This window comes from Plectropomus leopardus, chromosome 10 (genome assembly GCF_008729295.1).
Source record: "Plectropomus leopardus isolate mb chromosome 10, YSFRI_Pleo_2.0, whole genome shotgun sequence".
Taxonomy (NCBI): domain Eukaryota; kingdom Metazoa; phylum Chordata; class Actinopteri; order Perciformes; family Serranidae; genus Plectropomus; species Plectropomus leopardus.
The window spans coordinates 20,184,809-20,210,326 of NC_056472.1; the positions used below are offsets into that span (position 1 = coordinate 20,184,809).

The 25,518-nt window shown below is 39.3% G+C and overlaps 2 protein-coding genes across 5 annotated transcripts in view; both read right to left on the reverse strand.

The window, feature by feature from the left end:
- Positions 1-4,615: 4,615 nt before the first annotated feature.
- cog3 (component of oligomeric golgi complex 3) lies at positions 4,616-20,328 on the reverse strand. Its single transcript, XM_042495231.1, has 23 exons — positions 20,147-20,328; positions 19,733-19,879; positions 19,577-19,638; positions 17,677-17,842; positions 17,081-17,155; positions 16,615-16,707; positions 16,217-16,342; positions 14,762-14,842; positions 14,229-14,272; positions 13,996-14,122; positions 13,238-13,329; positions 12,739-12,878; positions 11,249-11,409; positions 9,715-9,823; positions 9,482-9,600; positions 9,256-9,345; positions 8,504-8,624; positions 8,125-8,213; positions 7,866-8,000; positions 7,288-7,363; positions 7,029-7,156; positions 6,278-6,376; positions 4,616-6,111 (listed from the first exon to the last, which is right to left on the reverse strand). The coding sequence occupies exons 1-23, from the start codon at positions 20,312-20,314 to the stop codon at positions 6,082-6,084; spliced, it is 2,478 nt and encodes an 825-aa protein (XP_042351165.1). The 5' UTR covers positions 20,315-20,328; the 3' UTR covers positions 4,616-6,081.
- A 3,162-nt stretch (positions 20,329-23,490) lies between these two features.
- The window catches only part of mid1 (midline 1), a 36,994-nt gene continuing 34,966 nt past the window's right edge, over positions 23,491-25,518 (reverse strand). For all 4 annotated transcript variants that reach the window (XM_042494741.1, XM_042494742.1, XM_042494739.1 and 1 more), the window contains one exon: positions 23,491-24,590. In XM_042494741.1, the coding sequence (XP_042350675.1) occupies positions 24,242-24,590 (349 nt within the window). In that variant the 3' untranslated portion in view covers positions 23,491-24,241. The remainder of the gene's footprint in view (positions 24,591-25,518) is intronic.

The following is a 25,518-nucleotide window of genomic DNA, read 5'->3' on the forward strand; positions in this document are numbered from 1 at the left end:
GGGATGTGGGGGATCCTCCACTGGCACCTTTTTTTGATAAACAAGGTCTATTTTGATGCTGCTTCATTCACTCTGGCACCTTATGTAAACGTAAGATATAAAAACAATTCCTAGTGTAAATCACTTAATTTTTATTGTGAATTAAAAAACGGTCAGGGGGCTACCTGGCACCCTGAGAAGGGCCAAGATTTTAACTGCTAAATGCGGCTATGGCAGCATTGTTATTCTGAGCATTTTAGCATGATGATGTTAACTGAAAGCACAGCTGTGCCTGGTATAGCCTCTAAACTGGCTGCAGACTGTAGACATCCAATCAGTGACTCAAGTTACAGGATAAGTAATCAAGCCTGAATGTATCAGGTGTTCCCCTGAGCATCTGACTTGCTTAAATCAAAGGAAGAAAAGTATCCTTAGCACTACTTCTTTTTTAACTTGTATTTTTCAGTCTGAAATTCACAAATCGTATCTGAACAAACTGGTTATTTGACTAAATTTATCTATTTATTTCCTTTAATTTTCTTAGATGTGAATTTGACTCATTCAGCAACCAGAAAAACCTTTCAGTCTGAATATATGAACTCTGTTTGAGGTTTCTGCCTCTTAAAAAGAAAATTCTTCTTCACCACCATCAACAAACGCTTGCTGATGGGGGATTTTTTGGGTCTGTAAATTACATTAAAGGGTATGGTGCTGGGCCTGCTCTATATAAGAAGTGTCCTAAGATAACTCTTGTTATGATTCAACACTATATAAATAACACTGACATTGTAAAATCAATTTTTTTCAAGAACCACTTGAAACGACCTACTTTTAAAACATAATTCAATGCAAAATAAAATTATGGTAACTTAATGTTTACATTAAGTATTCAATAATGGATAGATTTTCAATTATGACATTATTTGCTTTCATAGAGATGAGTAAAAATAAATATGAACTTCCAATTTTTGTACTATTTCTACATTTACACTGGCCTTTTTTCTCTCTTTGTGTCAGTTTTTCTGCTGTGAGCAGGCATGGAAATCATCAGAGATGTTGCTGAAGGGTGCAGCGGTTATCACTAAAGAAACCGTGACTGATAGGGGCCCTGCGATGCAGAAAGATCAAAGGTCAGAATTGCTCTCCTCCATTATTTGGCTCCCACCATTAAATGGTTTTCAAATTAAATTTCTATGCCATTGAATCTCTGATGCTACATTTTCCAGGATACGCCGCAGGTTGAAAGGTTTGGAATTTGAAAGCTCAGATCGTCAAACCCCTAAAGCAGGTTACACACACACACACACCATCTACCACAGACATACATGTCATGCAGATTCAATTTACTTATCTTTCCTTCTTGTTCATCTATACTGTGACACCTTTAACTACATTACAGGACACAGACAAGTTTCTCACACCCGAGACGATCCACTTCCACATGATGCTTGGACTTCATGCCCTGAAATAGAAATCATGGACTTTGAAAACACTTTCTCTTTCAATGGAGGAAATGCTGGACAGAAGGTATTGTCATATGTTAAAATCGCTGCAGAACGCATTCATGACTACAGCTGAGAGCGTAGAAGCCGACACTAATTAAAAATCTGTTTGGTTCAACAGAGGAGGACACCACTTGTTAAACACTACAACAACGGTAAAACATTTATCGTGATTTTTCCAGATGGAACTGGGCAAGTGTGGTATCCTTTAAAGGTCACATATTTTAACACTTCTTGTTCTATCTGTACCTTTTACATGGGTCTATTAGACACTTCTGTAATGGTGTTAACAAAAAAAAAGAAATGTGGATTTGATTTTCTCTTGCTTTTTTTAAGGGCCTCTTTTTTGTCCGTCTCACAAAGTTAGATTTTAAAAATATATGAAAAATATAAACAAACAAAGAAAAATCTTGTTTTCGTATTTTTACATCAAGATTCAAACCTGGAACAATGAAATTTTTCCTGTGGATTTTCAATTATTGCAGTAAATAAGCTCTGTGGTACATAAACATTTATACTTACACTTTTTGTTCAGCAAGTTAATCTTCACAGATAAGCATCACTTGTCAGAAATAAAATGCTAACATTAAGTTTTTAATCAATTACACCAAGGTTGCATGACTTAACATAGCCAACACAACAAGGCTGTAAAGCTGTGTTCAGCGTTATGATATTCTGACATTGTTTGCAACCGCCTTTTTTAAGACACATAAAAACTTCAAAATTCATGAGTTTGGAGTTTACTGACATATTTTATGACACCGAACAAAATCTGAAAGCCTCTTAAAGCTTGTGTTTTCCACAGACCTTATTTCAGGCATCTAACCAAAAACCTGTTCAAAAAACCCATTGAGTTTGAGACGAGGGAACCGGGAGTGGTAAAATGCTAACTAATTTTTGTGTTTTAGGACTCGTTCCTGCTCCAGTCTATTTGACATGCTAGAAACTCTCAAAATGCCATTTCATCTGGACTTTAAAGTGTACCTACTAGCTGGGAGAGGCTGCGAAGGTTAGCAGGAAAGAGGGGGCTGATGTGTGATGTAGTGTGCAATACCTCTTTAAAAATTGATTGTTCACCTTAATCGTGTTTAAAAGCTATCCATCAGGAAGGCTTGCTATTCTTGTATCTGCTGCACAGTCAGCTGACTGGTGTTGTGTGTTGGTCCTGGAGGACAAACATCTGCAGCCTCACATCCAGGCAGTTTTTACCAGCAGAGGACAGGGTACCTGTTATCACAACAACGGCTGCATTTGGTATTACTGGTTATATAATCACTCCCAATATCTTATAAATATAACTAACATAAAATCAGCATATTATTATCTAAATAATATCCATCGCATTACCAACGGCTTTTTGCAGAAGCATTTCAAGTTGATTTACTGATAAAATTGGCAGCAGAAAGAAATGACCTGCCTGGGTGAGAGAATAAATCCCCTGAAGGGCTTATTGTTCACAAGCTGCTTCTCGTTATTAGGGTGAATCTGACTCAGTGGGGAGGCACCTACTGCAATGACACAGGAGAAATGAAAAAACACTGGGGCTGGCTGGAAAACAAGCATCACGTTCACGCTCCGCCCTACCAGCCCCTCGGCCTGACACTGAGCCCTAACCTCAACATCCGCATCCAATCCCAGGAGCACATCTGCATCACTTTCACATCTGGTGAACACTGCGTACGGCTTAATGTAGGGGCAAAAATGAAAGTAAGTAATTGTGACTTGTGATATTAACTAACAGAATAAAATATACAATTAAATAACAGAAATACAAGTGATGAGAGAGCAGACACAGTTTTAGGCTGAATCACTGATTCTGCTTTGTTTTATATTTCCTTGCTGTCGCAGCCGAATCAAGGCAAAGGTCTTACGCTGCCGGGGCCTGACATGCTTCAGAGCTATCTGCAGCAGAAGAGTGCAGAGATCAATGTCCTGCTCCAGAACATCCAGTCCCTCATCACCTATCAAAAGACTGTCAGTCCACGGAAGGTCAAGCCCCAGCAAAGCCTCATCACACAGATGGAAAGACGGCGGCTGCCAATGAAACAGCAACGGTCTGCCAAGAAGACCCCCTAAAGCCGACGGTGTCCTTGAGTGGCGGTTTCTCATTTGTGTGAAGTGACTCGTGCTGTGGCATTCTGAGAATTTAAATTCAATGACAAAGTGCTTTCTCGCAATAAAAACAAAGAGCATAATTAACCTTTTTTCTTTTAATCAGAATGTTCATAAATAGAATAACTGTACATTTTATATGGGACACGTCAAAGCAAATGTCACATTGTCAGTGTCCTTTTACTTTTGTTACTCTGCAAAGACCACAAGGAAACATACCCATAAATCATAGTATACAGTGCAAAACTGCCAAAGTCAACGGTCCATTATTTTGCCAGAGTAAAAGCATATTAGTTGTAACCAACCTATGTATAAAAAGGAAAGTATAAAACATAAGATTTCATTGTACTTTTTACATATTTTCAACAGAATAACAAAACATTCACGAGAAGAACGTGGAAGAATCATTAAGAAAACATCCGACAAGTAAAGAACAGCAGAGCGGATTCTGTTATGATCAGAGCGGAAATCCTGTTGGACTTAGGGCTGAGTATTGGTACTTGATAGCTTGAAGGTTTTGGCCGAAATAACCCTGTACCAAGTCGTATTGATTCTTTCCAGTCAAGCGATAACTGCATTTGATTCTCTTTGTTCCAAGATGTAGAAAAAAATGACTACTGGTATGCTTTTGTTCACAGCCAATCACCGTAAGCATTCTTAGATTTAATGCTGATGCCACCAAATTGTTTAGAGTATGGCTGACGGTAAATGTTTTAATAATTTGAACACTTTTGAAAATGTTTTTGTGTAAAAATCGTTTGGATTAGGGATGCACTGATTGTGAAATTCTGAGCCTATCTATTCCCCTTTTTATGCCTGAAAAATAAAAAATTCTTCATTATTAAAAATAAACAAGAGCAGAACTGTTTTAAAGTAATTAAGCCCTTCAGTATACTACATTTAGATGAGCTCAAATCCAGTCATACAAATTGGCGTTACCTTTCATGTAAAAAACATCCTTGAAAAGCAACTGCTTCAAAAGCCTTATTACTATACATATATATATGCATGTGCACACACATCAAAATTTGCTCAGTAATATCTATTTTTTATTGTTGTTGTTGCAAGTGCCTAGCCAAATACTCTATTTTTGAACACATAATGAGAACATTACCATTTACCTTTGCCAAATACTTATATTGACTGAACAGAGCGTTAGTGCACAATAATGTAACTCAGCACAACCTCCATGAGCTGTTAGTCTTACCCACAGGATACTAACAGCTAACAGCTAATGTTCACTAGCTCTCCTTATGCCAAGTTTAACACCGATTTGTTGTTCATTGTGTAGCGTTATGTCAATAATTAATTTATTGCGTCCTTTTGTCCCAAAGGCATCCTGAGGAAGATCTTTGTCCCAGACACATTTTCTATTGTCCCCAGGACGACGGGACCTTGTTAGTCTCGCGCCCTGCTTTTCAGTCTGCACAAGCTGATGAGACAACAGAAAAACATCGACCACCGCCATCGCTGAATGTCATCTCATTTGCCAACATGCGAGTTACAGTAAACAAGATGAATATCGGTGCATACAAGTGTTCGGTGAATAAATCAGTACATCCCAAATCTCAAAGGGGAGGAGTGGTGGTGACATTTCAGGCAATTGAATGCCTCCTTTCATAAGATGGTTATGAATTGAAATTATTTTTTTCTTTAAAATGGGTATCAGATGAAGTACTCATTGGTATCGGTATCACTTAAAGGATACTGGTATCGGTACTGCTATTATAATTTTTTTAACAATACCTCGCCCTAATTGGACCTGAGCGTCCTGTAGCACATCTGGCCACCATAGAGTTCCACTAAATGTTACAAAGGCTGTTACATTTTTAAAATAGAGGAATAAAATATTATGCAGCATTTCTCAGCATTTTATTATCCTTCCAAACCCATCGAGGGAATCTAGGCATCTAAATACAAGCCCCCTTACTGGCCATTAGCTACCTGGCTGATGAACAACCCTTTAGTGCCTCGATTTGCACACCCAACAGTGTCCTTAACTCAACACTTTTAACACAATTCACCCCCCCCCCCCCTCACTTAGTGTGCAAATTATTTTATTCAAAACAATTTGGTGTTATGAGAGATGCAACTGTGATCACAAATCCACCCCTTAAAATGGATTTTTCCTACATGAAAACAACCCTAACCACAACAGCAACTTCAATTTAAGTCAACAACATGATCAACTCAGTACCCAAAATAACACCCTCAACTTCCCGGTTTGTTATGGACTTCAAAATGAATACCTGAACCTCAGCATACTTGTAGCTACTTGAGACCTCCATCGGGGAATCTTTGGCCTTGTGCAGTTTTGTTTTTTTTCCCTCCGCCGTCTGTTCAGCACTCCCGGTCAAACTTGCAGCTCAGGTGCAGCTGGTCATCTCACATACTCAGCCTCACAGCTCCTGGTCATGGGTAGAGTCTGCAGCATCCCATTGCTATCCAGAGGGTGTTTCACCAGCTACCGCCAGACTGAACTTGGACATTACTTATTCACAGACAGCAGTAGGTTAATCTGAAAGAGAGCCGTAAAAAAAGATGAGTGCTTACCGTGACTTAACTGGCATACGTTATCTAACGTTTCTCCACTTGAGTTGCTCTCAGCAGTTTTGGATGTTGCAGCGGTATTATTAAAACTATGTCAGGTGCCTTCGGGCTGTGCTGATTCCACACTACTGTACCTGCTCCATCGATGGACATGCGATGATTTGAAGGTCCTCTCCGCTGTATTCCTCCTGAAGCAAGGCGTGCAGTCTTTGGAATACCTGCTGGATGTTATTCTGTGGGAAAAAAAGCCATCCTATTACTGAGTGCTGGAGGGAAATTAATGCTACATTTCCATCTGGCCTATGTCCCCTCGCTATCTTGTTTCCATGTCAACCGCAGAATTTTGTTTCCCTCTCATTCAGCTTCACCTGGCACCTTGATGAACAGTACACAGGCAGCACAAAGAATTCTCCATTAGAGTTCAATCGCACTGATAATTTATAGCTAAAAGGCACAATCTCAAAGCCAGATTTAAACAAGAGGGTCAACCTGAGACTAAATTCAAACACGAGATTGTTATCTTTATCTCTCTCAAAAAAAATGATTGACAGGCCTTTTACAACAGTGAGTGAGCCTTGCTAATGAGGAAATCTAAGCAATGAAATATTTCTAATGCTGTAAAAGGTTTGTTTACATTGTTATGTCTGCACAATGAACCTATAATTTCAAGATCTATAATGGCAGATAATCACATGCACTCCTCTTTGATACATGTGAACAACATCTAACTTTTATTCTAACAGAAGATTACTGATTTGACCTTTGAGTGCAAGTGCATGGTATTCCTGCTTTCTAAACACCAGGAGAAAGAATTCTTGCTTAACAATAAGAATAAGAAACTGCCTCATGCAGTACATGCTACATCCAAGCGAATCTGCCACCCACCCGGACAGGCTTGAAAAGGATGAACTCCGTGTCTCTATTGGCTAAGTACAAGGACATGCTCTGTAAAGTGCTTGGCAGCTTGCTCTTCATCACCCGGTAGGTAGCCATCACTATATCGTTGATCTTTGCTGAAAAAGAGGGAAAAAAAAGAACTAAGGAAAAGCAGAAAAAAAACATTGACATGCCCTCTAGCATGCGCTATACAAGTTTTGATGAATTACAGTATGATGCCAGTGGCATTTCCTGAGACAAATCTTACCTGGCTGTGCCCAAGGTTGCTGAGACAGACTGTACGTGGGACCACCTTGGATAGCCATAGTTTTAAGAGCTGCAACCTGAGTGCAGACACAGTCAAACCTCTTGAGTTTGAAAAGACTTCATTTACGCTGGTGTTACTATAAGCCACACACACATGCACAAAGAAGCCAAGGTGCCAATTTGGCAAATTCAACTAACCCCTGAATTCGACAAAGAGTAGTATTTACTTAAATTATAATAGAAAACTGGGTGAAGTGGGTAAAAAAAAAAGGCTGGCAGCAAATTATTGCAGCACAACTGCATTGCATTGAAAAGATTCAGAACACAATGAAATGTGAAAACCAAACATGCATATACACACTAATACATTGCAAGAGAATTAAATATCCTAGATGAAAAACATCCATTTTATCTTCAGTTGTCAGAAACGTACCGAGACCTTCAGTGATCAGTGAATAAGCAAATGATTTTTTTTTAAAGGTTTTTTTAAAGGTAAACGCTGGAAAAAAAAAAATGAAGGTCAGGATGAGGCGTCGCTGCCTGAGGCGAAGTCTGCCTTCTAACTGCTCTAACAGTTACCTTGGTGAGAAACTCCTCAAGGTTCCCCACAAAGATCTGAGTTTGCTGCTGGATGAACTGCTCACAGCTGAACTTCAGGTGTCGGTCCACATCCTTCTTAGAGTCAATGTAGTGCTCCTTTATCTCTGGTGTTCCCTAAGGGCCACAGAGATGAAGGGTTTAGCACTATCAAGTGGCATTTCCCTTAGGCAGGGTGCTATCAAAGTGCATAAAGTGTATGGTAGGTTTAATAAAACAGGCAAAAAAATAAAAACACTACCTCCAACAGGAATTCAAGTATGGCGTTGTGACTGTTAAGTCGGAAGAATTTGGGAACAGCCTTAGGGTTCAGGATTTTGAAGGCAGCATCTTCACACAAAAGCAGAGAGATTAAATCTGAGCTGGTGTAGAATTAGAGTGCCCTCTAGTGCTATAAATTTAACATGACCTTGACTGAGATGATGGCGATAGGAGGAGCGAATCTGCCCTGTGAGCCATTGGTTAATGTACATTATGGTGTTGGATTACACTGTAATTTCCACATTAATTGTTGCCACCGGTGCATGTGATAGGCACAAGTTGCTTAATGAGCATGAGAATGTAATGACTGGCTTTATAGAGCCGAACACCAATGTTCCCTCCACCTTTAATTATCTTACCTCGCGTTTTCTTCAGGTCCAGTGAGATTTCCTTGATGGCAAAATCGGTGTGAAATGGGGCAATCTGTTCACGCACTATCAGCAGGTGCTTGATCAGGAAAAGTTGCCCGTCTATTTGTGTCTACGGAAAGTGATAGCACACTGTTAAATCCACACTGCAGGCTGCCAACACAAAAGGGCATCTGCTGACTACCCAAGCTACAGAGAACATAAAAAGCACAAGCTTAGAGACGATAGGGGAATATGTCTAATTGATAACTGCTGATTAACCATAGCTGGAGAGGGACGTATAACGGTGACAAAAAAGCCAGCTGAAACCATTTATTGCTCAGCTAGCGACTAAAACATTGGAAAAAGACATCATCAACATGGGGTGGGAACACGTCCTCTGAGATTGATGCTGCTGCTTTAATTTGAAGTGTTAGGTTGAAACGGGCCAGTTAGCACAGATAGACAGCAAATTTGAAGGTGAGAGAAGCCCATAAATAAAGGATGGTCCGCTGAACACTCTGCGGAGCATAATAAAGCACCCATTAAAATAAACTTTAAATTACATCCCAGCTGCTTTAGTTAAGGATCCTGTAGCCGGAAGGAATTTGAATAACAGAGCACATTTTATCTCAGAGGGAACTGATCTTATTTACTATGTCAAAAGAAAAAGGCACATTTTTCAGCTATTTTTATAACAATAAAAACCTGAAAAGTTCATACAAATACAAAACCATACTCTGCTCGTAACCGTGTGTGCCAACCTTGTTTTTAAGGATGATATCTGAAGCTTTAAGCAGGGACTGGATGCAGGCAGATAAGGCTTCTTGAGATAAACCCTGGAAGACTGCTCTCTGGAAAAACACCAAGTCACAGCATGAAACACAGGAATAAGAAATGCAAAAGTGGAAAAACTTTATCACACACCCTGCCATATTTTAGAATAGAAGACTAAAAAATTAGTGACAAATAAAAAAATTGAAAACTCACATCTATGCATCTGTAGAGCTTGGACAGACAAACCAATGTTCGTCTGACAGTGGGGTACCACATGCCGTGCAGATCAGCAGGAGAGACCGTTGTTTGTAGGCGTGATGCTTCTACATTCCCTGCATGCATTGTACAAAGGAGAAACAGCCATCAGGCAACAGTAACACCAAAAGTTGTAAAAAAAAAAAAAAAAAGCAAACAAAAAACAAGTGTCACAATCTGGAAACACCGACCAGCATTGCTGTTTCTTCTACCATCAGGATCCTCAAGCTGAACATCAGAAAACATGGACTCTTGAGACATCTGCTTCATCTGCTCCTCCTTCAAGCTCTGAGCGATTCTCTATTGGCAAGAGTTAAAAGGTAAAAGTGTTAGAATCTTCTGTTTTCAATTTGCTTTACCAACAGTTTTCTTCAAGGCTAAATTAACAGAGAATTAAACTCAATTTGCAAAACTTTCCTTGCTTCACTTTGACCAGTACACAAGGAGATTTAACAATGAGAAAATAGTGCAAACGCAATACACAGAGTTCCCACACACTGTCATGGACAACAATTTCCATGACTTTTCAAGGACCCATCATGCATTTTTCCCTTACTCCACTTGCCTGGCATTTTTCAAACTTATCAGGTTCAAAATCTATTCACAACTAATTCTAGCAAGCAGGCATACACGGATGAAGAGACAGAATGAGAGAAGAAAAAGAAAGATATGCATGTGATGTTTAACAACCGTTTTCATTCACGCATCTTCAAGCTACATTACGTCAGCTGCTGAAAATAAATTTGATGTTATGTTACATTACATGAAAGGTTACTATTTTAACTGTAAAAATTCATTTCACACTACAAGATTTAATTCCAAAACTTTCAATACTTTTTTTTTCCAATTCCATGACTTTCCAGGCCTGGGATATGTGATTGCAAAATTCCATGACTTTTCGAGGTTTTCCATGACTGTGGGAACTTTGAAGACATTTAAGAGCTTTATAACAATAGTCGAGACTCAAAGGCATATTTCAATACATGTGCACACATTCACAAGCCAGAGGACCTTATATGGCTTTAATTTACTTTAACTGACATAATGTCAGACATTATGGATGCCCCACAAACATCTTTCCCCCAGCAGTACAAATCTATACAGTCACCATGCTTTCACATTTAGTATCACCAATTCAGTATCTAACCAAATGTCTCGCCCTCTCTTTCTGAGTTATGACGTTGAATAATGGCCAGAAAAGTTATGGTGTCACAATGAAGATGAGTCTTGACCTTTTGGATATAAAATGTCATTACTTTATATAATCATTATTTTATCCCATTATTTAGCCTATTAATTCATGTTTTTTTAAGGTCACGGTGACCTTGACCTTTAACCACCAAAATCTAAACACTTTATTGTTGAGTCCAAGTGGATGTCTGAGCCAAATTTGAGACAATTCCCCCAAGGCCTTCTGGACATATCACATTCATGAGAATGAGACAAACACAAGGTCACAGTGACTTAGACCTTTGACTAATAAATTCTAATCAGTTCATACGTGACTCAAAGTGGATGTATGAGCCAATTTGAGCTCACAAGGATGGGCTGGACGGACGACCCCAAATAATGCCTCTGGTCATGGCTATAGTTGGCACGGAGGCATAAAAAGAATCGATACTTTCTGCAGCAGTACATCCATGCTGCCTAAAGCCAGCTGAGAAAAAGCACAACTGATTACAATTAGTGGAGCTTTTGTTACCGAAGATGACAAAGAAGACTTACCTCCATCATCTCCAGTTTCTCAGGATAAGCCAGATCCCCTGGAGCTGGGTTGTAGCCTGTGATGTCAGTCTGAATGTAAATGTGAGTCCTGTAGACGAGCCTCTCCTGGACATCCTCCAGCATCTGCTTCACCACTGCATCAAAGGCCCCCAGCTGAGAAGCTACATAAAAGAGGTCAGAGGTCAGTTAACAGTTAAACCTATATCAAAATCACAACAGGGGTCCTCAGTACTATCTTAAAGTGGAAACTTTTCAACTTTTACTCCTCTTGTGTTTTCAAGCAGTATCATTGTTGGTGCTGCTGTCACAAAGACTACTGGGCTGTTTCAGTTTCACTAAGAGCCTGACTACCACAGTTTCCATAGATACTTTGGTTGTTTCATTGTTCACCATCTATCACAACTGGGGATAGTAACTGCAGCGGCAAAGCCCTTACACCTGGGGTGTCAAGCTCATTTGAGTGTGGGGCCACATGCAGCCAAATTTGATGTCAAGCGGGCTGGACCATTAAAATCATTGCATAATAACTGCAGTAACAGCCCGACCAGTATTGGATTTTATATGGTGATTTTCTACTTTTTGAGCTGAACTATCATTAAAGGTGCTGACAGAATATATGTATACCATTCGGCTATTCACTGCACCACACTCTTGGAGCGTAGCACATAGTCTGGGCACAGACGGTGCAGTAGAACTGCAGATACAGTGAAATTGAAACGTTATTTGCCCTAAAAGTCTAAAAGTCTGCATTCACTCGCAGCTGCAGAAGCTGCTCCTCTAGCCCATCAATCTGTTTTGATCAGCTATGAGCTGCTGAGGAAAAAAAACAGAACTCAGTTCCGTCTACGCTCCGTTATGGACCCACAAAAATGAAAGAATTTAGAGAGGGAACGCAGAATGACAAGACATAGATTCTAATTTGGTAGGGCTCACTGGACCCGCTCTCTATGTGGATATAAACAGCTCATTCAAAGAAAGCGAAAACAGGATTCTAAGTTTCAGGTGATTATACACTAAAGAAAATATATTTATGAATACTACATTCCATTTCTGCCAACAGATGCCCCTCAATCCTACACACTGGACCTTTAACATGCTCTATCTTATCTGTTCAAGCCATACAAAAACTGTAAAGTAACAAATACAAATTGCCTGGGTTATGCAAAGCTATTTCTTGGGAGTTTTATTATCCAGGAGTCTCTACTAGCTGCAGGGCAACTGGTCCTGAGACCAAGAAGTTGTCCAATATATAACCCACTGTGAAAACACTTGGGTTTGTGTATGCACATTTAGTGATTCCAGGCAACGAATTTAGATGGATTTATTCAAAAGTCCACCACAAACTATGCCAAAAGTCGCAGGGTGTCCAAACTTTTTTATGGTTAAACATCAGTCCCAAAACTCCAGCTGAGCTGCATCTTAGAAACTCTACATTTAACACCCCATGTGACAAGTGAGAAGCTTTGAGGAGAACAAAAGGGCTAACCTACCATTGTTATGAACATGGTCTTCCAGCATCTCATTCTTGAGGATGCTGCAGAGCTCAGACAGAGTTTCCAGGTGGATGATGTGGATGATTAGAGGCCGGAGGACATCATACAGGGATAAACATAACTTCTCCAGCAGCTCGCTGTCAAAGATTAAACACCATTTAATTGCTTTGTGCAACTAAGAGAAGACTAAAATTACACTTCAAGCTCATTTCAAGCTTTGACTTTTCCTTCAAGTTAAGAAATAAAGCGATGACTAAAAATAATTATGCAAACTGTTAAAATGTTTTGCTCTTAAAATGATCTACGCATAATTTCAGTCATAAAAATTGTCTACCCATGCTGTGTAAATTGGTATTTCAAACACTAAAAATGTCAAGCAAACTCATGCGATTTGAAGCGTCACACCTTAAACAAACACATCCTGCATGTGTGCTACAAGACAATGGCTTTGTGTGTGTTCATTGATCATGTTACTACAGAGGCGGGCGCTACTCACTCTAGTTTAGGTGTAGGTTTAGAGAAGAACTCATTGTACAGTTGGTGTTCATCCTGGCAGACGTGAACCATAAAGGCACAGCCACTACGAACCTGCACAAATACACATAATGATCACCCGCTGCAGCTCCTTCCAATACTTTGCTTTGGCTCCACTTCAAACAAGCAAACACATCCTCCCACATAAATGATGCAGGCACCCATTACGGCAATCATTAACAAGATGCATAACCTTTCAAGTTTCATTAAAAGAAAAATCTCGGACAGGTGGCACGGCTGTTGTGACGTTTGTTGTATGAAATTCTGACCTTTAATTATGGCATCCCCATCAAGCCAATTAGTGAAGTGTTTTTAAATGCCACAACAGCCTCAAAATACTTAGTCTGTCAGGGTGCCAAAATTATCTCTGAAGTACCAAATCAGAATAAAAATATTTCACCATGAATTATTGTGCCAACCTGTAGGTCAGTTAAATTTTTAAACAGTAGAGGAATGCAGCGCAATAGTCTCCGCTTTATAGATGAGGTACCGCAGAGTATACAAACAACACTCTGCACAGTAATTCACTTGTGAACAAAACAAGAGTAAGCTTTGGATCCCTGGGGTGCACAATCTCATTTATCATGTGCACAGCTTTGTGTCTGCACCACACACTCCAGAAAATATCCCAGAGGGACCCCACTGTGCATTCTTTGCAAGCTCAAATGTCACCTTACTCTCTCTAAAGGGCAATTCTGCTTTGAAAAAGTCCTGCCTTACCAGAGCGCAGTGGTCTTTGCTGTTTTGGTTGGTCAGGTCTGTAATGGTGGATGTAATGCTGGGACTGAGAAGCAGCTCTCTCTGGTCAAGGTAGCACTGATGGATTTCATCTAAGAGCTGATGGTATCTGCTCACGTCAGTATAAGGAGGGATGAGTTAATTTGACACAACTGCGGAAAACAATTGTATAGGGAATGCTGCAACTTTGTTCTGCAGAAATGATAAATACTCACTCTGGTATCTTCTCTGCTCGCTGTTCTATCTGTTCAATCAGTGACTGGAAGAAGAAAAAATGTCAATAATAATGTGTACAATATAGGATTTGTTGCATATATCCGATATGCTGATTTAAAACAACTCATATGGACGATAACAGATACTGATACTGATATATCCACTTTTTTTCCAATATGATTTTAGTGATCATCAAGTCTCTTTTGTAGTGGAATGAACATCATATAATGCATACTGATGGCCCACCAGCAGATAGAGACATGAAATGCAATGCTTTTCAATGTTTTTATATTCATTCATTGTGCAAAATAAGGAAAAATATTGCAACTTGAGGTTGATAATTTGTACATGGTCACTTTCGCTAAAATACAAATATTAGTTTGTGATATTTGCACAAATCAGCACGCTGGCTGAATCCAATATATAATTTGAAAGCCAATATCGGCCGACACTGATGACATGCTGATATCGTCGTGAATCCCTAAAATGATCTATGCATAATTTCAGTCGGTAATAGAAACATAATACTCACTCTGACTTTAGGTGCAGCTGCTCTATACTTCACATAGTAAAGAGTAAAGGCGTTGTCTGCGTTGGCCAAGCCCATAGGATCCTGGGAAACAAATAAATAAATAAATAAATGTTTTAATCAAGTATTTTGGGGACAAACCTCCTGCGCCACCAAGCCTCACTAGAGCAAAGTTTAGACTGACTGTAACAGTTTTTATTGTAGTGGCCAGGCTCCATCTACACAATTGAAAGTGCCCATATAGGCCAGAGTTTACATCAGGGAAATTCAACAGCTTTACCCAGGGGCCACTTTTGCAAAATAACAGGATGCCAGGGGCCAGCCACAGCAGCTCCACTGCGGTCAGGTGTACGCTGAGGTAAATCTTTGGGATTTGAGGGCATTTGGGGTTAAGCCCGCACCTTTGTCAGAAGCTCCGGGGGACCCTCTACGGCACATTTTTTTTAATAAACAAGCTCTATTTTTATGCTTTTTGTGTACTCTGGCTTATTTACATTTAAGTATAAAAAAATCCCAACATGAATCAATTTACTTCCATGGTGAATTAAAAAATGGTTGGGTCGCCATCTGGCAACTACTGCGGGCCATTTGATTTTGCCAGAACGCTGTAAGTTGAGTATGACTGGTTTACAGAGTGGCTTAGACACATGACAGAGTCTGCATCTTTAGAAAATATGATCACCAGGGTAAATAACATCCAAAGCAAAACTACCCAAATATGGCAATTTTTCTGACTTGGTGCAAAATCTTAGAGAGGATACAGGATACTAATGGACTGGAAATGTCTGTGTTTGTACATATATGGGCAAAAATTCCCAAGATAACAAAAACACAGTCACTTGAGGGAGGACAACTTTCAATTAAATTTGAATCGTGGAGAAATTGGCGAACATGTTTTTTCTCTTTTTTCATTTTCAGACAAAACTGTAAAGATATAGTTGAACATGATGGTCTGAACTTTCTGAAGTTATTGCAGAGCTTATTTTATGTTTTGCATGTCTTTGCAAGCATCTTTGAGAAACTAAATCTACCACTAGTTACCTATCAGTGGCAACTCACTGCCAGTAGGACTAACTGCTAGTTTAGGATGAACTCAAGCTCCAGTTTTCGCTGGTCTGTGGCCCAACAGGTAAATTCGGTCTCCAACCTAAAGTTAGTTCAAGTGTTGTTATGATTACATGCAAAAGCATCAGACATGAATTTTGGATAAATGATAAGTATAGACTTGAAATAACAAAACATGGAAATTTAAAAAACCTGAAACCCTCTCCTCTTAACCCTTGTCTCTTGATATCTTAGCTGCTTCTTGGCCCTGTTAAGACAGCACTTAAATTTTATGTACATGACGCAGGGGTAGTTCCTTATGCCTTTTAGGTTGGTTGTTTATCACATACAGCATAAATGCTTCTATACACTGCTGCTGGCTGCGTAGGAGGAGAAAATGTGACTTTTTCTTACCCTTTTCGTTAGCTGGCTTGTGAGATTCTGCATAGTGTTCACAATGTGGATCTTCATGAAGTGCATAGCTTTAGAAAGACATTGTTTAAACTTGGCCAAATACACTGGATAGTCCTTGAAATTGGGCTGTAATCAAAAGAAAAAAGTAGATGTTAGACAGCTTTAGTTGTGATTACATATAATATGCTGCAGTGCATCAATCACACAGTTAAAACAGGTCTATGCAGCATACTGAGTGTCTTGGTTTAAATATGTATTATTTACACGGAAGGCTTTCAAACATGTTTATTGTACTACAGTAATTAAAAATATGTCCTAATGTTAAAATATGCAATCACTGGTAGTCAAATGAGATCTGCAAACAGAAGGGATTTTTTTAGAGAGTGCAAGCTACTTACATGTGAAGAAACATATTCAATGCAGTCATCCAATTTTGACAGCATTGGAATAAAGCCTTCACTATTTACAGACAAGGTAGGTGAGTTCAGTTTCTGCAAAGACAAAGAAAAGCTAAGTTTGAAGTAATTCCAAACAAAAACAATCATAATCTTTCAGCTTTATACTCAAAACACCTTTTTTTTTAGTTTCATCACTGTCAAGGTAAAATCTATAAAACCAGTTTTACAGAATTTACTTTGATATTGGAATGGTTTAGGAGATTAAGCTTAATTTAATAAGTACATTTAATGGAAACTTTTTAGAAATAAATAAGCAGAAAATGAACCTAACATCCAAGTTATCCAAATAAAGTTTTTAATGGGGCATAACTGCTGATTTTAAAAATAATTCATAATAATAATATCTAATCAGCAATGAATTAACAACAACATTACCAAATGTTTCACGATAAAGGAAACAGCCTACCGTGTTTATGTTTTCTAACTCATTAAAGTATGACAGTTTCTGCTGTATGCTCTCTGCCAGGTCAACAAGCTCCGACTGCGAAGAGAGAAAACAACAAACCACGGTTGACACAATACGACATGACACTTTAATTTCAGTTCAGTTCAAGTTCAGTTCAGCTCAACTTCCTCGAATAGTCCAATCTACATATATTTGTGAACATAAGCAGTTATCGGCAAGAAAAAAAAGAATGAAACTGCCGCGCTAAGATATTAAATATGCCACAGAAAGAACGAGAAGCAGACTGATTTTTTTTCTTGACCTGCAGAATGCTTGCTTGCAATCTTACAATCTGACAAGCTTTTATTTATGTCATGCTGCTCTGAACAAGACAGTGTACGCCCTTATTTCCAGTCATCTCCGGTGACTCCTCTGGGTGGTACCACAGTTGCTTTTGCACATTTCAGAACAGCTCCAGATTTTAGACTGTACAGACAGCTAATTCTGCAGTTTCTGAGTTTTGGGAGTAACATTCATGTTTGCAAATGCCAAATACTCAGTGATCTGCTTATTATAGGGCTTGGGTTAATAGGTGGATAGAACAGCATGCAGCTTACCTGCTCTTTTAGCAGCTGTTCGCAGGCCTCATGCAGGGTGCCAGTCTTATTGGACACAAACAGGTACTGTTTCTGAAGGGAGTCCAAGTGCTCCAGAGCAGCACTGACATCTTTCAGAATGGCATCGCATTGCTCCTGGTAACAGTTTAGATCATCTCTGGTTTTCCTGAAGGGAAAGCAGACATATTATTTACTATGTGTGCTTACCCAAATACAAGGTGATGCAGTGACGCTATCTACTGGTTAGCAGAGCAATTTGATAATATTTTAACCCGTGCAGAAAAGAGGATGTGTACGTGATGCACTTTTGACCAAACCTTCAACAGGGATGGACCAGTAGATCTGTGCCAACAGAGCTGTGTACACACCCGACCAAATGTAGCAAAATCTTTATGGAAGCAGAAACGGTGGTGCATTAAACACCCTGTTGTGTTTTACAAAAATACTGCCTTTTAATACTCATTTTATTCCAAAGGGGCTTTTTGGCAACTGGAAACATATGTTCACATTACCTAAACGAGTGTGATTTTTTTTTTCATGTATAGTAAGTAAAAAAAGTAACAGAATTTGGTTTGCATACACATCACTGCTGAGACAGGGTCACACCTTTGACACAGACACTGATTGAGAGAAAAGGTAACTAAACCCGGATAATGTAGAAAAACGGTGCACATCGTATACAGTAGTGGCAAAAAAAGCGATCACTTGTAAATGGCTACAATCCGACCAGCCTACAGGAAATAATTGGCTTGAAATTATCAAAAAGATTCATGAGAGGAAATAATCACTTCCCTATTAAGACTGTGGAGGGACAATTACATTACAGGAAGGAAAAAATGGAAATCATATTTTTTGGAATAAGATATGTATTGGATGGTTCGCCTCGCCCGTTCTCACTACTTGAAATGTAATCTTCCCCTTTTTTACTGTCTGTTTTTATAATTGGGGTAAATGATACAAACTTTATTAAAAGCTGACATGTCATATTACCTGGTAATGTCCCCTTTGTTTTGTTTCTTGAATAAAATCTGTGTCAAATAAAAGCAATCTTGAAACTTTTCTGTTGGCTCAAGATTACTTATTGTGTGTCTGTGCCTGTGCATGTTTGAGTCTGTGGTTTATGTCAACAATCTGACTGAATTACCAGAACAAATCTGAGATATGTGCACCAGTTCAGAGGTCTGAGTCCAGGCTAGTTTATGATGCGTAGAGTGGATGTGGGTTTTTGGGTTTGAGTGGGTTGGTGTGTGATGAAAAGACATTTTAATGTAAAGTACACTGAGAATATTGGCCATAAGATGTTGCTATTAACTGTAGATAACACTGACTTGCCTTGTCCAAGTGGTATAATTTTGATGAGGGTTCGGCCGATATTGGTTTTACAGGGCCAATACTGAGTATTAGTACTTAATGACACTGATAACGGATATTTGTAACCAATATGCACTTACAATAACAATGAAAGTATTTGTCGAAATTTAGAATTTGGAATATAACAAACTCCAAATTCAAGTTCAAGTTCAAGTTCAGTGAAAATTTTAATAAAAATGAATAAGTAAAAATTGCTCCCTGAGATTTTTCAAAGTAAAAGTTCCTCCCATGCTGATACTTTCTTTGCATGTGTTTTAAACTGCCTTCCCCGGTGTTGATGGGGAAAATGTGATGGAAATTTGAGGTTATGGAAAGGAGTACTCGCTGCTAAATACTAGGACCTATTCAAAAACTGAAGTGAGCGGTTATGTTTAAGACATATGAACCTATAAACCATGCAAAAGAACCTGCATGCCAAATCTTTCTACCCCTAATTATAATTAACCCTTTATGCCTGCCTTGCTCTAAACAAGCAGCCAATAAATTGAGCATGACACCACAGTGTAAAGCACTTCAAACATTTATGCACCTGTATTTTGCACTCTCATCCTGGTCCATGTTTCCTTGTAACTTGGCAAACCAGGCAAAAAACTGCAACACAGAATTACACCGTATTAAAGCCATGCATCTTATCGTGATGAATAATGTGTGACTGGCTGTAACACTGTTTACTGAAGGCAAAGACCTGTTGTGCTGTTTCTATCCTGTCATTCTCCATGTCAAGCATCTGGAAACCTTTGAGCAGGACGTCCTCTGTTGACGCGGGCACAGTCGCTGTGAAGGGGGACTGCAAGGATCTAGACGAAAGGCTGCACAAGTCCTCAATGGGCAACTGCAAAACAAAGCAGGGCTCTCTGTTTCTAAACAAGCCTTCACATGAAGCTAGCTGACAGCTCGACGTGGCGGAGTGCAAGCCGGATAGCTAGCCTAACATTTAGTAATATAAGGACTTGAATACCATGTTTATACAAAATAGAGGCGAGCTAAGTTAACACAGAGGCAACTTCAGGTTTTAGTTGACCTAACTGACGTTTACAAAGTAAGTTAGCAGCCCTGTTAGCTAGCTAGCTAGCTAGCTGGCTGCGGACTCACAGCTCACCTCTGACGGGATGGAGAGCGTTTCAGCCGCCGCTCGGATCTCCAGCACGGTGTCCATTTGTTTCTCCGTGAGAGGAGCCATGGCGTCAGTGCGGCGATCCCAGAACGATAGTTTCTCCCGGGTTTCTTTCTCTGTCAGGTCCAGGAGGGACTGATCTGTGGACGCCATCGTCACTTTCAGCACCAACGTCAGCAGCAGCAGCAACACGCAGGTACTTCCTGTTCCGGGAGTGTGGGCGGGGCTTAATGAAGCGGTCCATTCCTCACAGAGCCCTTGAATAGATTGAAACCTGAGCAAACTGACTCAGGTTTCAATCATTAAAATCAATCAGACATTTTTCCCGATCTTTAAAAAAAAAATCTTATTTCTTGCAATTCGCAGAACAGTCCCAGTTGCTCATTGTTTTTTTCCCCCCATGTTTTCAACAGAAAGTGAACCACTCAGATTTTGAAAGCTGATGCATAAGCTGTTCTGCTATAGATATCTTAAAGTTTTAAATTTTCTTACTTGAAGAGTACTTTTTCTATTTTTGTTACTATTTTCCTCATACCTTAGAAGTGACTTAATTTATCAGTTTAACAGATTGTCGCTATTCTAAGTATCCAAGTTCAATCAGTACATTTGTAATGATCTTGAAATCACTTGTTCTTTGCTCGCATTACTTAGTTAATTAGCAGGTGCCTTTTGGTGTTTCCTCTGATTGCCATTTAGGAGGTTTTTGCCTTTTGTGCTGTCTAGGGAGTGTACTAAGACACAGAGTCCTTTACCCATTTCCAGTTAAACTGAAGTGGGATGTTTGTCTCAAAGTGTGTGCCCTTTGACCCTCTGTCTTTTCAGCCCCCCTCTTGGGTAGGGCGGGGTCATGGCTGCAAGAGGTCAGCACTGTTGATCACCAGCTCATGGAAAATTATTGAATATGAAAGTATTTGAATGTCGGCATTTATAATAATAATAACTATATGAATGTGTGATTCATCCATGGTCATGGTTTAGGTACTTTCAGGGCCTTAGAGCCCTTCACTGTCTGCACACAGTCATGTGAGTGGACTCCAGAGTGCCTGAAGCATAAATATACTGTGAGATGAAGACCTCGTAGATGTTTACGCTACATTTTGCTGACAAAGCTGTATGGCATGTGAAATGTGCTGTATAAGGCTGAAGGTTTCTTCTGTTACTTGAAGCTGTTGATGTGTCTTTGACCATGTGCTGGCTATAACAAGAGCTTTTCAGATCCGATTTATGCTGTAATTAGACTCATATATTCACATAAGATCAACTGTGGCTCATTAAGTGCATTTTATTATTCATCAAAATGAAGTCTGACGAGAGTACAAGGTTTTTCCACATCACCTACCTGAGCTGGATGACACCGAATGTTGCATTATTCATTGTTTTTGTTTTGCACTAGAGACCAGAGTACCACAAACTAGTTCCTCTATGTCAGTTGTTCTCAAACTTTCTCTGTCATGCCCCCCTTCAGAAGGCAAAAATAGTTCCTGCTCCCCCACCACACAAATATTTATTAATCATTAACAGAAGGCAGCTGATAAAAAAGGATCCATGTTGAATTTTAGTAAAAAAATAAATGTCAACACGATAGCATAAACAAACTCTTGTTCATTTTCCCTGCATACATTATTTTCATTCATCTTTGTTTCACTCCACATTTTCCCCCTGGTCATCCACAATCCATCTGCAGGGCCTCGATGCCCCCCGAGGGTGGCCTGCAGCAGTATGAGAACCTCTGCTCTCTGTACTGTACTGCTCTGTACACAGATGGATAACAATAAAGTCTCTCTTATCTCTTTTCTTATCTTATCTGAAGCCCACAACTTCATTATTACAAAGCTAACACCACAAGATATAGACCAAGGTGATAGATGGACTTTCTGGGCGGGACAGATATGACCTCGAGCAACACAATGATTTATCACAGAACGTACAAATCCAGCAGGTGGAGCCCCGGGGCACATTTTTAATACTTCAAATTGAGATTTTTAGCTCTTGTTCATTATGACTGCAAATTGATTTTTTTTTTCTCTCTAACCACTCATTCAGAGAAAAAGACTTGATCCTACTTATTGTAAATGTAGCAGTCACACATGCAAAGACAGTTTGTCTTATCTCCCAGTATACTGTCTGCCAACTCTACCGTGCCTCCCTTTGTTAGGTGTAAAGCACAGAAGAACAAAAAATATATATAAAAATTCCTGTCTTTGTTTAGATGTGTTCTTAGCCACATTTTTTATGTCTCAAAAGTGGAACCAGACACTGGACAGATATGATTACAGTTTTATGTGTGTGTGTGTGTGTGTGTGTGTGTGTGTGTTTGGTTAAATTTACTGAGAGATGGAATCATTGCAAACACCTCACCTCATTGTCCCATTGTTTTGTCGACAAAATGCTGTATGTGTAAAAAAAAAAAAAATAGGCTGTGTAGTTTTGTTTTGCACTGATGTTGTTGATGTCTTGGTGTGATGTTTTTCACAAAATATTTTCCTAACGTTACAAATGATATGTTTGTTGTTTAAATAATTTAAAATTTTTTTTTTTTTGTGTGTGTGTGTGTGTGTAAAATTGCCCAAAACTGATATCGGTTTCTTTGAATGTAATTTTTATTTTATGAATTTATTTTTTTAAACTGCTCTCTATGTTGATGCACATGTTGCCATTATAATTTCTGTGTTTTTAAGCTGAACTGTGAATACTTCCTTTTTTCCTATTTCCCGATAAAGTAGCTATAATTCAAATTTGAATGAACATTTTGTTAAAAAAAGGATGTCTTTCTCTCTTAAACAGCAAAAATTGCGGTAAAAAACAGAACTATGTAGCTATCAATTGTGATTACACAAACAGCTTCCAGTATTTCTTAACAAACAAAGATGTACACATCTCAAAATCCTTCAAAAAGCTGGTGGCATGACACGGAGGAGATAGTGTTCACGTATTACAGCTCTGTCTGCAGGGTGTCTCATGGGGAGGTCACACAGAGTTCAGATATTTTTTTTCTTTTTTCCTCTTGTCTACTTTAGTTGAAAGGGGATGCTGCAGAATTCAAGCCACGCTACTCCAGAACAAAAAGCGATGTCAGAGCAAATCTTGTCAGAAGTTGTATTTTGGCTCAGTGTGGGTCAGAGTGAGTCCTGTAAAGCAGGACTGACACTTTTCTCTACTGTGGTGTTGGTTGTTTTCTTTTCACTGTGGTGTTGTGAGCGCTAGTTCGAGCTTTAATGAGAGATCAAGTACAAATGAGTGTAAACAACAAGCGTCAACAATTAAATTATCATCTTACTGAGACACATTTTTAGCATGCAGTAGGACAAAGAGGACAAATCACACAGGTATTCAAACAAAGTCTCTTTTATTACATCTTGTCAGACAGAAACTTAAATGTGAAAATTGTGATGAATGATCTCTTAATGCTGAACTGCAATCGCACATTTACAGATAATAAATATTTGAAAATTGTTGAACTGACTGAACTCACATTAGCGTGAAACTGTTGTTAATTTTTGTTATTGGATCTATTTAAGTGCTTTTTTTTTTCCCTTATAGAACGAAGACAAGTAAATGTCTGCATTATGGTACAAGTGGCTTAGAAATACAATTACAGTTTTATAGTGACAACTTCTCAAAGTGCTATGATTTAAAATATCTCTCAAAAACATGACATTTAAAACAGCCTGTAATGCGACCTTCCAGCAACATTAGAGTCCGCTTATCCCTCGCACTTAAAGGTTCATCATCCAAACACATGAATGGAAAAGCGTGTAATATGAGTTTAGAAATAAAAAAGTCTGTAGCCTATTTGAAAATGAATGTCAAACTATAAGCAAACCCTTAAAACCATTCAGCAGTGTAAAGTACACACATGTGCAAAGCAAAGAAATGCATCTACAGATGCTTATAAATCATTTCTTAAATAATTCCAATTCATTTCAGCATAGGCTTGATTAGGAAGGTACACCTGTGCTATCAGTTGCATCTTGTTCTGTTTTTATTTTGTCAACAGTGTGTGGGCATCACAGTCAATGAGGCGCAGGCAGTCTGGTCTCTTTTTGGGTACACAAAGGAAATGCAGTAAGACAGGTTTTGTCAGTTGTTGTAGTCTGTCCCCTCTAAGTGATCTGGGATGGGCAGTCCGGTGAGGACGGTTAAACACCTGTTCCACACGTTGAACACAGGGCAGACTGGCTGAGCAAAGGCGATATCAAATGTGTGCAAGTGCTGAGAGCCCACGGCGTCGTAGAAAGACAGAGATCCAGAGTCATAATCCAACAATACTCCCAGACGACGCAGGTGGGGTGAAGGCTCGATGGGCATCTCCTTGCTGTTGTGACGCACTACCCACGAGTTATTGCATCGAGACAGTACCCAGGAGGCAGAGTTTTTGCCGACCCACTCGTGTTTTGGTGCTGACTTGTATGCAATGCCCACTGCGAACCTGTAGGCCCAATGGAAGAAAGAAAACAGGAATATTTCATAAATCTAACATGTAAGGCTGAAACGTTATTGATAAATAATGAAGAGGGACGAAATAAATGAATCCCCCCCAAAGTGAGGCCAAGACATCTCGGGTGGCTGACTGCAGGTCATAAACCCTGCCCCCTCCATGTTAGAAGATGGGATATGGCCCAATCCAAAACTCAGTACAACGTCAAATAAATTTTTCCCAAAGATGGTGCGTGTCATTCATTAGGTAGTTCTTATCAACCGGATGTTTGTTCGAGTGATCACGTTTCTTTTAAAGTGATTTTTAATTAGTTATTTGTTATAAAAAGGGGGTGCGACATCACGATTGACAGCTGTGCGTGTCAGTTGGTTTGCTCAGGATCATAACGCTGCCCATGAATGGTTGGACAAGAGTATGGGTGGGAACTTGATAATGCAGAGATCGCTACTGCACAGATTCTGGCTCCAAATGACGTCAGCATTGGAAGAGGACAGCGGCTGTATTTGGGATATTTGGCTTCATTTTTGTACAGTGGGAGAAAGTGGAAATGAGTCGTTCACCTTTATATACAGTCAATGATTTAGCATGTGTTAGCATGCTAGCATTTACTTATCAGCACTAAGCATACTAAGTATATGTGACGCTGATGGGATTTTTTTTATTTTTGCAGGTATTTGGTCATGTACCAGAAATATTGGACAAATTAAGATTTTGTCTTAATTTAAGGGAGCACCTAAGTTATTACAGTAAACCCTTTGAGCCTGGAACGACATCAGTTTTCCTGTGCTGCGTTCAGACGCCTCTCACATGCATTTAAGCTTTTGAAACCTGAGCAAATTAGTTTGATTTCTTATGAAAACGTGGCCAAAAAATGTAATGAGCAACTTGGCAAAAGATGTCCCACAAATTGCAAGAAATA

What these genes read in the sequence shown, in the direction of transcription:
- cog3 (XM_042495231.1), bottom strand. Translation starts at nt 20,314, where the DNA reads ATGGCGTCCACAGATCAGTCCCTCCTGGACCTGACAGAGAAAGAAACC. An exon ending in ATATCATCCTTAAAAACAAG is followed by an intron (nt 8,625 to 9,255) that starts GTTGGCACACAC and finishes CACTTTCCGTAG; the next exon opens with ACACAAATAGACGGGCAACT. An exon ending in GGACCTGAAGAAAACGCGAG is followed by an intron (nt 8,214 to 8,503) that starts GTAAGATAATTA and finishes TTTTGTGTGAAG; the next exon opens with ATGCTGCCTTCAAAATCCTG.